This window comes from Buteo buteo, chromosome 3 (assembly GCF_964188355.1).
Source record: "Buteo buteo chromosome 3, bButBut1.hap1.1, whole genome shotgun sequence".
Classification (NCBI taxonomy): Eukaryota; Metazoa; Chordata; class Aves; order Accipitriformes; family Accipitridae; genus Buteo; species Buteo buteo.
This window is the reverse complement of record NC_134173.1, coordinates 73,872,463-73,887,872: the sequence shown is the minus strand read 5'-3', so window position 1 is coordinate 73,887,872 and position 15,410 is coordinate 73,872,463. Positions and strand designations below refer to the sequence as shown.

At 36.7% G+C, this 15,410-nt stretch overlaps 1 protein-coding gene across 3 annotated transcripts in view; it reads left to right on the top strand.

The window, feature by feature from the left end:
• TRAPPC9 (trafficking protein particle complex subunit 9) overlaps positions 1–15,410 on the top strand; it is a 520,195-nt gene that overhangs the window by 76,999 nt on the left and 427,786 nt on the right. For all 3 annotated transcript variants that reach the window (XM_075024013.1, XM_075024014.1, XM_075024012.1), the window contains 2 exons: positions 3,773–3,936; positions 13,497–13,649. In XM_075024013.1, coding sequence (XP_074880114.1) covers positions 3,773–3,936; positions 13,497–13,649 — 317 coding nt within the window. The remainder of the gene's footprint in view (positions 1–3,772; positions 3,937–13,496; positions 13,650–15,410) is intronic.

Genomic DNA, 15,410 nt, shown 5'->3' with positions numbered 1-15,410 from the left:
TTTGCCTTGTTGAATCTCATACAACTGGCCTCTGCCCATTGATCCAGCCTGTCCAGATCCCTCTGTAGAGCCTTCCTACCCTCGAGCAGATCAACACTCCCGCCCAACTTGGTGTTGGCTGCAAACTTACTGAGGGTGCACTCATGAAGCTTGTTAGTATATATTTTCATCATTATATGTATTGATGTATATATTTGTGCATAAATGTATATGTATCATGTATATAAAAATATTACACTACTGAGTAAAACAATCCTAATAGAAAAGCCTGTAAAGTAAGAAAATTGAGGGAAGAAAATGACAAATTTGTAAATAAAATTGGGGAAGACTTCATATGGAAAAATATCAGTCTTTTCCACGAGAACCAGAAATTTTTGAAGCTGCATGCCAGTGCACCAGGCATTATAGGTGGCTTTCTTGATGAGTGCTTTCTAATATGCTAAAATAATTGTGCAATACTGTAATGCTCAAAATCATGTTTATGGCTAAAGAGGGAACACGCTTTATGTATAAAGCCAAGAATTTACTGTCTGTATCTTAATGATTCCTGTATTAGACTGTTATTAGTCCAGATGCAATTATTACAGAAGAAAGAAAAAGAGAGAGAAAAATACTTTATACAGAAGAAGAATCACTATTAATAATACACTTAAAATTGCTATACACACACTGCCTATTTTCTACCTGTTTTCCTGGTGGTGTGCTTGCCCTCCCACTGCTCCTCTGGGTCCTAAGGTTGGCCTTTTCAGTCCGGTGGTACAGCGAGTTGTCAGCATATAGAGACCTTCACTGAGAGAAATATGATGTTGATGGTGGTTTTTTTTTTTCCCCACGCTAGAAAACACTTGAAGCCGTTTTTGTCTGCTAACACATTTTTATGCCTTGTTCTTTCTTCTCTCAAGCTCCGCGTTGCATCCAAATTTAATATGTGGTGCATTTTTGTATATTAGATTCTTTTTTCTTTGTTACCCCTGAAAGTTCTTCTTGCCCAGCTTCATGTCTGCATTTCTTTGACTGTTAGTGAATTGTTTGTAGCTGTGAGGCCTCCAGTGCTAAGCATATGCCTCATCTGTTACCATCCCACGCTAGTACTACTCTTTGCTGCATCCTGTGTCTCCACTTTGCGATGCCTCTGCTATCATACCAGACCTGTGTTTCTGTACACAGTGTCATTGTGTTAGTCATAAATATCTCATTCTACCTACAACAACCACTTTCCATTGCTATCTTTATAAATGCTGCTGCAGTAAGTCAAACCAGATTTGCAGGCAGGTCAGAACAAGTTCAGAGCAGGCACAGAATCATAGAATGGTTTGGGTTGGAAGGGACCTTTAAAGGTCATCTATTCCAAACCCTGTGCCATGGGCAGGAACATCTTTCACTAGATCAGGTTGCTAAAAGCCCCATCCAACCTGACCTCCAATGATGGGGCATCCACAGCTGCTCTTGGCAACTGGTTCCAGTGTCTCACAACCCTCATCGTAAAAAATTTCTTCCTATGTCCAACCTAAACCTATGCTCTTTCAGTTTAAAACTGTTGCCCCTTGTCCTGTCACTACAGTCTCTCCATCTTTCTTATAAGCCCCCTTTAGGTACTGAAAGGCCACAATAAGGTCTCCCTGGAGCCTTCTCTTTTCTAGGCTGAAGAACCCCAGCTCTCTCAGCCTCTCTCCATAGCAGAGGTGTTCAGCCCTCTGTGCACTTTCACGGCCTTCTCTGTATCTGCTCTAACAGATCCATGTTTTTCTTGTGCTGGGGACCCCCAGAACTGGATGTAGTACTCCAGGTGGGGTCTCACGAGAGCAGAGCAGAGGGGGAGAATCACCTCCCTTGACCTGCTGGCCACGATTTTTTTGATGTGGACCAGGATACAATTGGGTTTCATGGCTGACTGCACACATTGCCAGCTCCTACCTAATTTTCCTTGTACCAATATCCCCATGGCAAACCTCAGTCCTGAGGTCTTGCAGGTTCAGAACAAAGCTGTTGGCTATACAGTACTTAAGAATTGAGATGGTTTTTAATTTAAGAAGCTGCATTACAAGGAAGGATGTGTAAGCTGATTAGCTTGGGCTTGGGTTTCAGATGTACATTGATACCGTCATTGAAAGTACCATTTGTTTGAGTTGTTAGTATGCAATTCCTTGATACTTTTATCTAAGTATGGGGGGAGACAAGAAATTCCTTCTTTCCTGTCACTCCAAATGCCCAAACTTCAGAGTGCTGCAATGATAATGATACATGACAGTAAATTTTAAATTATTAAAAAATACGTGTTTTAAGTACTTGTTGTAATAGGTGCATTCTGAAAGACTAAAATCTGCTCTTGTTTGTGCAGGCTGCTTATCTTGTGCTAAGGAAGAATAGGATAGAAAGGAAGGATAGCAGAAATACCTGCCAAAAGAAGTTACTGAACCTGGGTTTAGCAATGGATTTATCAGTCATTAATCTCAGTAGCTTTTGCCCTTGTATCCTTGATCCCTTCTGACCACTTTGCATTAGCATGAAAAATACAGTCAGAAGTTGAACCTCTGCCCATCTGTCTTGTTCTGCAATTCTCATTTCTCATTCATGTTCTAAAGGGTTAATTTATATTCACTATTTCACCTTTCACACAGTGAATTTCCTACAGGATCCACTCCTATGAGTTTTATGCCCTCTGCTGTCCACTAGAACTGCATTCTCCCAAGACATATATATATATATATGTAAAATACTGCTCAATTCTGCTTTATCAATGATGTGTTGTCATAGCACTGTTCATATCTGCTATTTCAGTAATTGACTAGTTTGACACATTTGTTACTTTAAAATGAAATGCTTGATACTAATTTAAATAAATTCTCATGTTTCTGATGCTTTAGATACCCCATGCATTTTCTCTAGCATGTGTAATGTAGAATAATTTTTGTTTCAACTGTAAGTTATTTTTACAATATATTGCTCTACTAAGTATATCTTACCTCCTATTTCAGAAACTGTTTATGATCCCTTAAGAAAACAGTTTCTGGGTGAACAGCTGCATAAAACAGTTAGTGCTGCTTATCTGTCATTAAAGGTGTTTCTGTCTTCATTCCACATATATCATATTAGGAATGCCTAGCAATGTAAGATAATGTATCCTCTCTTGTGAGTACAAAGGTTTCATCTCTTCTGAGGTTTCTTCCACCAGTTGACTTTATTCTCACTTTTGTAATTTTTACAGGCCGAGCAGGGTGCAGTATGGACTTCAGGATCTTGCAGAGGACTCTCACCCTGGTTTCTCCTATGTAGCACTCAACTTCTTATTCACCTCAATTTTATTTTTCTTTTTACATTCAGCTCTTGATACTCATTGTTACTCAACCCTAGTGTTCAAACATGTGATAGATCAGATATCACTTTTTTCAAGTTTGTTCATTCTAATGACCTGCTCTTGCTTTTTTTCTCTTTTCCTTTTCTTACGTTTTTTTCAGAAATTTTTAATAAGCTTTCACAGTTAGGAATACATATTTTATATTGTTTGAAATCGGACTTGTCTTATGCATAAAATATTAACGTTTGTCCTCAATGGTTATAAAAACTGATGCTGGCTAAAATGAGAATTGAAAATGATATCAACTATCCTCAAGACTGCAGAGCAATAGTTTCTGAGTCTTAAGAATAGAACAGTTAATAGAAGAATAAAGAATAGTTAATAGAATACATTGGACAGGCTTGTCCAATATAACTTGGACAGGCTTTTAACATTTTCATCATAATATTTTGTTTGTCTGTGTGTCACATTTTGTAGGTCTGCTCATACACTTCAGCCTTCTTCAGGGGATGAAATCTCCACTAATGTGTCTGTCCAGCTTTACAATGGAGAGACCCAACAGCTTATCATTAAGTTAGAAAACATTGGAACAGAACCGCTGGAGAAACTAGAGGTCACAGCGAAAACAGTCAACACTAAGGGTGTGTATGCTGATTTATATTTAGAAATAATAATGATCACTTCTTCTCTGATAAAAGGGGACTAGTTGTGTTAAACTTCTTTTAGGTCAGTTTAGAATAAGTATCATAATCCCTGTTACAGAACTGGAATCATTGTCTGGTTTTATTGTAGGAATAGAGATATGAAAGAGAATGTGAGAAAATGTAGGAAAAAAATGAACAAATTGTAGAACCATCTGTGTGTCAAAGGGTCACCTGCTTTTTGGAAATCTAGATTTCATTTTAATGTTACTTGGAAAAAAAAATCCTGAGGCAATTACTAGTAAAAAGCAAGAATCTTGGGTCATAATTATTTTCTCCTTATGTCTAAATACACTGATTAGTTAATTAAATAAATTGCCATTAGCAGTAATGGAGTCCTACTTGAGGGAGTGGAAATAAATAAGCCTACTTCTATCTCACTTAGTGAGCAATAAGAAAAAAAAATGGATAAAAGACTTTAAAAAACAAGGCAATAAATAAAATAAGCTATTATGAGTTAAAGAAGAATTGAAGGCATGGAAGAAATACAGTACACCTCCTGCTTCCACTTATTTCTCTTAAAATAGTCTGTACATATTAGTATTAAGAATTAGTCTGACAGGTGAATCTTGCCTTTGTTTTGTGATGTGTTTATTGTTTTTGGTTTGTCCTCTGAGGCATCATTATGAAAAAGTTATTAACAGAAGAACTGCAGATGACAAGCAAGATAATCTTTACTTACAATAGAAATACTTTATTTTATTGCAGGTTTTATTCTGTCAGTGCCAGAGTATTAAAATGCAGTGTGATACCTGGTGATTTTTGTTCATTTCTGTATTCGAGCTCTTGATTTTTTTAACAGAGTATCCTCTTCTCTGCAACCTGAGAGAATAGAAGTTGCCAATCATCTAAGAATAGATTTTTTTTGTCTGAGACTTGTTACCAAGAATAATTTTAGAAGCTGAAAATTATGATGACTTACTGTTCTTATTTCAGTAATCTCAACATGCTCCTACTGTGCTAGGTGCTGTATGTATGTAATGGAAAGGCCAAATACAGCATGCATATTCAATTGTGAAGTCTATGTAATGAAATGTATTAAATGGTGGAATATATGGGCCTCTGAATCAGATGTTAATCGGACTCTTAGTACCTAACATTATGCAGTTAATTGGTTCAGAATTTTGAAAAAGAGACTCTTGTCAACTTTAAAACCATCATCTCTCAGTTACAACTTTTGTTAAAAACAATGGGGGAAAGATGAAAAAAGTAGTTATACCCCCTATAAAGTCAGTAAAACTTTAATTTTACTTCATCCTTCATTTTCTTTCTCTATAGAAAATGTTTACAATGAAGCCTCTTCATGTATTTGACAGTCTCTTAGATGTTATTAAGCATGATAATAATTATCTTTATCAGAAAAAGGAAAATTTCTGTTGAGTAAGTTATAAGTATACATACTCAAAGAAATGCAACACTTAAATCGCCATTTTGGGAAAGTAGAAATGAAAGCGAGTTTTGAGAGGCACCAAATGGTATTTGTTCTGAGAGTGTGAGAACCACGCCATCAGAATCATAGAATCGTAGAATTCTACGTGGGCAGGGACCTCTGGAAATCATCTTAAATAACCTTCTTTTGAAAGCGAAACTTTAGATTAGGTTATCCAGGGTCCTGTCAAGGAGATTCTTCAGTTTCTTGCATGGTCTCACAGAAGTGACATGCACCCCTGTATTTGGAACTGTATGCTCGAGATGAACCGCGTTATTGGAGGAAACACATACGTAAATAACTATGACTTTTGACATGACTGTGTGCTGTGGGTACAATGTAAAGTGCTGAAAAACGCTATCCATGGCAAGAGAACTCATGGTCCACATCAGGCATGTAATAATTATGTTATTTCAAATGTGATTACATGTAGGTTTTGAAAAGGATGGACCTCTGCCTTTTTTAATGGACTCTCTTCCATTTTAGTTATTATCGTAAATTGATACAAATGCACAAGGACTGAGTCACGGTACAGTGCAACACATGACATGGGATTCTGGTGATCAACAGGGAACTAAAGATTTGCAATGTCAGCAGCTCAGTTTGGTCAGTGAATACTACTTGCATGGAAATAATGTAGATATGACCTTAAATCATCTCTAATAGCAACACAGACTCTTAACTTGATATTATATATCAAGTTTAGAGCATATGCAGAAGCTCGTGACCTATTTGTAGTGCATTAAGAAGTTGTCTCTTGGATATTCTTTACTACTCCTCAGCTGGAATGTGCCTGTGATTTAAACTGCTCAAGGTCGCCTTGAAAGCTGTTAGGCATCTTCATCTGCCATGACCACAGCTTGCCTGTCAGCTTGGGAGCCCATGAGAAGTTGTTGTCCATTTCAGGCAAATACAAAGAGCTTTCAATCATACTTTGTTTCACCTGATTTGCTTTGGTTCTTTTAGTCTCGGCAGTTGCTCGTAAATCTTTTGCAGCTGCTGCATGCTTGCCTGTCTGACTTCCAACTCCTTACCTTCTGTTTCTGGGGCCACAACTTTCAGCACAAAGATGAATGCTGTGAATAGCAAACATTCTCTTTTTTTTGTTGTTGAAATTACTGGATGGGATTAGCTGTTGCAGTGCAGTGACCTGACTTCCCTCCTTTGTCATGTTATCTATAGCCAGTTGCTTTTCTTGAGGAAGCCCACTTCTCTGGCATTGTTTTCAATGGTGTCTCGTTAATGACAGCCTCTGAAGATCAGTCTTGCAAACTTGCCTTCCCTTACTTGCTCTCCCGTATTTCTTTCAGGTGCAGCTCTTTAGCTTTTCCACTCTGGCCCTCAGATAAATGAGCAGAAATTGCAGCTCACCCTGTGTAGTTCATAAAGGACATCACAGGGTTTTCGAGTCCTTTAGCAGGCATGCATTATGGAACAGATCCTGAGGCAAATCAGCAAAAGGAACTTGTCATGCTGCCACAATAAACATGTCTGTCATGTCTTTTAATGTCTGATTGTACCACTCTGTGTACCAGGCTGTGGTGTCTGTAGGTTGGACATCATATGTATACTGTCAAGATTAACTCTGTGTCACCTCGTATCGTCCCTCACCAGGTCAGATGGTCTAATACTTTTTTTAGAATGATGATGTGCAAAGGGGGATGCATTTCCATCCTTTCTCTCCAGTCAGCTCTTGTCAGAGACATCTTATGTCTCAGTTAGGGGGTGCACTCTAAAAGCGTTGATAACCCAGCTGTTTGATCCACTCAGGGGCAAATGTAACACTGATGTTTTCAAACTTGAAGCACTGGGAAGCATGTGCCAGGCTTTCTTACCAGCCTCACATATTATTAGGCTCTAGTAGTGAGCACCAGCTGCACGCACTGAATGAACTTGGATAATGAAGCAAAACCTTAACTGATCTTTCTTAGAAGTGGTTGACCTCTAGAGTTTAAACATAGAGAAATAAATTCACCTGTCTAGCTGTATTCCTCCCATGGTCTTTGAACACATCTGCTTACTGTCTCAGCTGTTTAGCTGTGCCAGACCACAGATGAAAAATCTGCTCTGAGGTCCATGTAACCATTTTAAGAACTGTGAATATCCTGGAATAGACCTATTTACCTTTTTTTGCCAAACAAAACTGTAAAGTCTTTCAAATTGGACTCAGGTTATGTTCCATAGAGAGTTATGAACACAGGCACGCTTTTCTCCAGTTAGTCCAAATGTTCTTGTGAAGGTAGGACAACAAGGAGTGTTGGTAATCCAGCCCCAGCCTAGCTGCCATGGTTTTACTATCCGGGTTTCTCAGCTCAAGTCTCTTTCTCTGTGCTCGCACTGGCTGACCAAGATCATGATTTTGTACGACTCTTACCAACTCTTTTTTCCGCTCATAGTATAAATGTCAAATGGTTCATGATTTTAGAGCATTTTTTTTTCCTCCTTTTAGGGATAGTTGCTAATTGCCTAGAGGGAGCTATGCTACGTACATTTACATTGTAAAGACCATACCAAGTCCTGCAAGTTCATTTCTATCTACTAGGTCTGAATTAAAAGAATTCTGGATTGTCGCCTCAATTTGAAAGAGGCTGTTTGTCCCCAGTCTCAAAGGAAAAGTAATAATAATGCTGGTACACTGTCTATGAGCTGATGAACTATTAGTGCTTTTAACCCTGTAATTCTAGTGTGCACACCCTACAGTTCGTCCTTTCAAAAAAAGGTGGTGGTTACTCTGCAGTGCTAAATATACAACTTTCATTTTTACTAGAGTTTTGTGCACTTGGAGAAATTAAGAGCAATGAATGCCAATGCCTATGCATTTAGAACTGATAGCAATTTTGAGGTCCTATGTATTCTGCTAGGAATATATACTTCAGCTGGTGAGGCATCAAGAATCAAACGTGCAGATTACCATAGAAATCTGAAGAGCCTTGTTACCTTGAAGCCCATCAGATTTCTGTCTTCAGGTGTCTGATCATACTTGCATTTAGTGTACCTTTGTGCATGTTGAATTCAGAGATGTGGAGTACTTGGGTCTCATCCTTCTGTGCTAGTTGGAAACTGCTCTTGCATTTATATTTCCTTTCAACTGCTCAGCTTGAGAAGCAGCAGTTGTTTTGGTTATATTCTACCCAGACTTCACCTTTCAGCTATAGTCTGTTACCTTTTTCTTTCTACTTTGTTTCTTTTTGTCCTTGTCTTTAAACTCTTTCTACCAGTTTTCCAAGAATTTTAATTAAATTCTAGTGTTGCTAGCATCTCACTGGACCTCCAGGCTGAACTGCATCTTTTTATCCCCCGTGGTTTGTTTTTTTTTTTTTTTTTTTTTTTTTTTTTTTTTTTTCTTCATATCTGTGTCTGTCAGGAATCCACAACTGTGCTCAGGACACTATTCCACGTATATATAGCTTCTCTGATGCTTTAAGTTCAGTTTGCAGTTTCGAGGCTATCTGCAGATCATAATGCTATGTTTAACAGAGGATTCAGTCCCATCCTGTCCTATTCTCCCACAGAAAGACAAAGACATAAGAATTTAGCTCAGTAGTCACAGGACATTAGGGGATGCTGCTTAGGGACAGCATGCAAGTCTTACCACTGTTGTGGTCTTTTTGTTGTGTTTGCTCAGCATCTGTAGTTGCTGTACGTACATACTCCTTTTTAAGTAGCCCTTTGTGGACTTCCCCATGAATTTGCGTATCCCATTCTGAAGCTGCTGGTACTGCTTGCCTCTGCAGCCTCCTGTAGCAACAGATTCCAGAATTTCACTACCAGATGGGTAGAGGAGTGCTGTATCTGTTTTAATCTGATAGTTTTATCAAGTGTTCCTAGTTCTTATGCCAGGGAATTTAGTGAGCAACAGTTCTGCATTTGCTTTATCTGCCATCTTTGTAATTTTTGTAATCTGCAGTCATCTTCCCCTGCTCAGCCATTCAAACTGAAGGGTCTCAGCTCACATGGCAACTGCTCCACCCCTTCATCATTTTAGTTACCCTTCTCTGGACTGTCTGTAGCTTTAGTATGTCGTCCTTGCAGTACGGAGATCAAATCTGCAAACAACTTTTAGGATGTAAGCACACCAAGGTTTTATATAGTGGCAAAATGCCCCCTCTTTGACTTGCTTTCAGTATCCTTCCTAATGATGACCTGTTTTCTTGTTTTGGTTTTTTTTTTTCTTTTTGTTTTTTTTTCTTTTTGTTTTTTTCCTGTTGTTGCTCACTAAGCTGATGATTCCATGGTGATTCCATGAGTCAGTGGTGACTCTACAGTTTCTTTGTTGAGTTGTAATTGCCACTTCCAAGTTCAACATTCCAGGCATAGCTTGTTGGTTTTTTTTTTTTTTTCTCCTAGTTGCATTATTTTACCTTTATGTATTTTGAAGTAAATTTTTTTGCCTACTCACTTAATTTCATGAGGTCCTTTTGGGTTTCTTGCCTTTGACATTACTACTTCCTGAAATGATTTTGAAATCTAGTCAAGATAAACTCTCTGGAAATGAATCTGATCAAGTGGTGGATGTAATTTGCAGAACAATTTAATGCTGATAGCTTTAAACATTTTTATTGAAAGAAAAGTCTTTGTCTACACTGTTGTTCTATAAAGCATTTTATGAAGAGAAAAAAAGAAATTAAAAACTTGGTAGCCCATAAATCTACGTGTTTGCAATCTATGCAATTGCGATATTAATGTTCAAATATAGCAAATACTAAATACACAGTGCTAGTCTAACTTGAATTTGTTCCTATTTAAGTAATTCTTAAATTTATCATTTTATGGTTTTGTTTGTTCACTGGTTATCTTAAGAGCAAATAATTTTGAGAAAAATGGTAGCAGTCCTAATAGGTGTTGTGCTATACAATAGCATGTATTTATGATGGTGGGAAGGTACAAACAGATTATGGTTTCTAATAATTGTTTTAAGAGCCATGTGAAGTTAAATACCCAAACAAAGAGTTAAATAATTTCAGTAAAGAATGTTATAGATGTGCTTACATTAAAATAAGCCATAGAAAAAAGCAAGATTTACCTGGGAACTTAAGATTGAAAAGAATTGAGGACTTCAGGTTCTTGTGATCTCAAAAGACTTGCTTTTCCATTGAGTTTCTCTGCAAAATGCCAGTGTAGGTTTTTTTTTTTTTTTTTTTTTTTGCAGACCTTAAAATCTATTACAAGTTAGGGTAACCCAAAGATAGATTGTGGGTAAGCTGTTATATGATACTTACTAGATTTTAATGACTTAGTATCCAGTAAAAGGATAAAACAAGTTACTAATTTAAATTCTTGACTAACAGTCGCTTGTAACTTCAGTTGTTTGCTAAACACAAATTTTGGGCTCTGGAAACAACTGAATGCAGGCATGCCCCAAATAGGGCTCTTTCACACTGAACTGAAAAGTTTGAAGACCCATGCCATAGTATAAGTCACTGCAATGATTACTGAACAAGGTGAAGAAAACATTATTAAACTATAAACCAATGTCAGATAAATATAAACTAGATTTTTCTCTACAACTTAACTTCTAGCTCAAGCATTTAGACCTTGTCTTGTAATTACAGGTGTCAGAGAGTATCTACAAGGGTTACTCTCACTTGGAAAGTCTTTTCACTCATAATATCTTAAAATAAATCTCATATTTAGTGAAAATATTTTTTGGAAACAATTTTTTCATTAAACTGAAGATACACTTAAGTGCTTGGGATATGTCATACTTTCTTTACACTGAGGAAAAACATCCCTGTAGCATATTATGTTTTTACTTACTGGGAAAAGGGTATAGAGATTGCTGTACTTGTTAAGCTACTTCTTTTCTTGAAAATAGAAGAAAATCAGAACAGTGATATGGTTACAGCTAAATCATTAGATGAGGTGGAGGTGACTTTAAGGAAACAATTATTAGGAGGATTTTTTATTTCTACCTCATCTTTATTCTTATAAAGAAGTCCATAATATTGATTTGATGCAAAAAGACACAAGATAACAATTGATGGTCTGTGACAAAAATATATCTGAGGCAAAGCAGTTATTCTTTAGGTAGAAGTTAATGAAAAAATATTAACTTTTTTTTTCTTCCCTAGTTGCATTTTTTTCTGTGCAAATCAACAAAGTTTGGACTGGAATTCTAACTACTTTTTTTGAAAGATCCTTAATTCTAGATTGTAGTTGTTGAGGCAGTCTTCCCACCCCGTTTTCTCACACATGGGTCTTAGATGATGGTTTTGGAAAGGCTCTGAAATGCCAATACACTAACTTGCTCTTAAATACAGTAACCTAGTACAAAGTAGAGATGAACTGTGTGACTTTCAGTGGTCCCTGTGTTATGCAAAGCAGTGCTGAGATGGTATTTAAATGATCCTTTAGAAGGATTCTTCAGTGTACTTTGGAGATAGTATGCATTGTGACATTAAATTAATATATTTTTAGGATTCTCCCAGTCAAACCATCATGTTTATTTTATGTATTAATAGACTTTTCTGCAGTGTTTAGCATTGTATGGTCTTGCAAATATTAATGAATTTATGAATGTGGGGGATTGACTCTGGCCAGAACCAAAGCCCCCAGCCAGTTGCTCGCTCACTGCCCCCATCTTCTCCCCCAGCGGGGTGGGGAAAAGAATCAGAAGGGCAAAAGTGCGAAAACTTCTAAGTAGAGATAAAGGCTGTTTAATAAGCAAAGGAAAGAGGAAGGAAAAAACAAACCAAAATTACATTTTATGGCATGGAATATCCCTTTGGTCAGTCTGGCTCAGCTGTCCTGGTTGTATTGCCTTCTAGCTTCTTGCCCACTGCTGGCCTACTTGCTGGCAGGGCGAACTGGGAAAAGAGAAACCCTTGATGCTCTCCAAGTACTGCACAGCAATAGCTAAAAAGCTGCTGTGTTGCTAACACTGTTTTAGTCACAAGTCCAAACCACAGCATCGTATAGGTGTCTATAAAGAAAATTAACTCCATCCTGTAAAATGGATTAGAAGTGTAACACTGGGAGATTGATTCCACTGCCTGGATCATTCATGACACGTGTAAAAGAAATCAGACATTAGCAGATATTTCTTGTGTTTATTTAGTAACTGAAATAAGATTAATTCAGGAAGAAGTCACTGTTATTGTACAATTCTAGTAAGTAACAACTTTTCTGTCATTCTAAAAAAAATTATTTGCTCTTGCATAAAGTTCATAGAATATCACTTTTTAGATGGCTTCTGCTGAAGGTACTTAAATGTCCATGACTTTTGGTTTTGGCATACTTCAGAGCTTGCAATAACAGATAACTAACTCACTGTTCTTCCTTAAGTAGACTTAACCCTCTGCTCTTCTTCATTTCAAGATGGATCTTTCGATGTTACTGGAGTAATAAAGAGACTGAATAACTGGATAAAGTGTCTCAATGTATTGATGAACGTAAATATTGGGTTTTTTTCTCATATTACCTTCTGGCACTTTAGGCTTAGGGCAGAGGAGCTAATAATTACAGATGCCGTATCTCATATGGACCAATGATAAATAATTTTTCAAATATTTTTACCATGAACTAATCCTGTCTGGCAGTATCCTTAATATTTGGGTCTTGTGTACTTTATGCTTCTCAGTTTTCAGAAAGGACTTTTATAAAAAAATGAAAGCTAGTAGTCTTCCTAGCCTTCTCCATTGTGTTTCAGAATTGCAACTGATTTATTTTGGTGTAATATTTTGATGAAATGTTTTGTGCATTCATATGCCATTTCCCGAGTTGGAGTCTGTATGATTCCAAATTATATGAACTTTTAGGTCCCCTTCAAGCTGTGTTCTCAAGTATTCAAATGTATATTTAATGCTGTCTGTTGTGCCATATTTTTCTTCTGGTAGTGTTCTTAACTTAGTATCATATTTTGAGCTTTGTGATCTACATGCTTCCAGGCCAATGTCAGTAACCTCTCTAATGTCTTTCTAGCATTACATTCATTTTTAATGCCTTAATTCTGAATATTTTAGAATATAAACAGAAAATGACAGATCAGTTAATACTCTGTGCAACAGTTATAAACTTAAACTTCCTTAACACAGTGGTTATGCTTATGAATCTTTTCCTTATTTTAATATAGAGAAGCTGTATGGGGACTTCTTGAGTTGGAAGCTAGAAGATACCCTCTCCCAGTTTCCTTTAAAACCTGGAAAGATTGCAACATTTACTGTAAACATTAAAGTGAAGCTGGACTTCTCATGCCAAGAAAATCTTCTGCAAGATCTCAGTGATGGTGAGTTTTTAATTTCTCCTCGTTTAGGAGGGTTGTATGTGCTTCTGAGAAACACCCAGTTGTTATGCCATTTGTTTTAAAATATGGTGTGTGATGTGGCTGTGTATTTTCATATATGTGTCTTTTAATGTAAAGACAGCTGTTCAGTGAGCTGTATGGATTGGAGACTGAATTTTTGTGATGACTGTGGGCATGATAGTCTGACCAAACTTCCCCGTCATGAGATCTTGTCTTGTTATCTTTTTAAATCCTTCTTGACACAGAGGTTTTTTTGATGTGTCTCTTTGTATCCTTATCTTATGAAGATAAAGAAAAATAGTTTGCAAACATCAGTGGGTTTAAAGAGAAATAACGTTAAGTTGATCATTTAGTTACGCAAATTGTAGGATTCTTAATCGTGGCTGACTGCAGTTTTGCCAGAAGTGACACACTGCAATGTTAGGGCATAATCCCCCTAATATTTGTACTGTAGAGAAAGTTTCATGTGCTCAAACTCATAGTTTCTTTTGAATAAAAAACCCACAATGTTTGCTTGTATTAGAATTATCTGGAATTACAAGTACCAGATACTTGTAATAAGGATTTCCTTTTTATAATAAACACACAGTCTCACTGGAGTAATTGCTATACTCTGTATTTTTTCAATTGCCTGTTATATTTACACTGATTGAATTAACTTGACAAAACAAGATATTCCCGTATTTAAAAAAAACAAAAAACAAACATTATTATTTGGACTGTTTCCCAGGATCCAGTTGCAGGTATGCTTTATCAGTGTAATTAATCTTTAAAAAAAATAATGTTTTCAGTATAGAAAAAATGCAACAGGATTATATGTACAGCTTATTCAAGTTGCATAGAACTGAGTTCTGTGAGTTATCTTGCAAATGCATTTAGACAGAAATTGTAGTAATTGTTAGTAAAGATTAAAAGGCTTCTTTGTTTTTTAAACCTCCCTAGTGCAAAATACGTATATTATAAAAGTATTTTAGGATTTAACTGCACAAAACCCATAGTGTTGCTACACTAATGTTTACTTTAGAACTTTTTGAAAAAGCTGATAGTGGAGGAAGACCACACCTTGATATTACAGTGAAAACACAGCTGCCAAGGAATTGAGGCTTTGAGAAATGCCCTTGATAGGAACTGTAATTCTGTACAGCACAAATTTGTGCTGGTGGGGGAGCAGATCCGATGCTACCTGTAGAATGATTTTACTGTTTCAGGAGCAGATGATACTGCATTACTTACAGATCCCTGAACTCTTGGCCCTTGTGTACCCTGTAGATGACCTGTCTTTTCCATGGAAATTCCAATGGCTTATTGCTTGCTTATTTTATAAAAGCTTTTATTAGATCATAATTCAATTACTCAATCTATTGTATTATATGGAAAGACTATAGGCCAGTTGATTCAGAATTTAAATTGAACTTTGGAAACTTAGCTTTTATTTGTTGACAGGTTAACATTAATAGGAAAGAAATCAGTGGCATGGAAATAAGAAGGAACTTGATCAATGTAATCAATATAAATTGAAAAATAATTATGAAAGACAGTATTTTAAAAGCTTGAAGCCTGAGCCTGATGGACTCAGAGTCTACCAGACAAGACTCTTAACAAGCAGCAGCAATGAACTATGTAAACATCGTCTTGTGAGACAGATATGTAATCTTTTAGTGGAAATTATCTTTGAGAATGGAATGCAAGGTCACTATGAGATAAAGAGGCAAAGCATGCCTCAAGACTGCGCAGTTGTCCCTG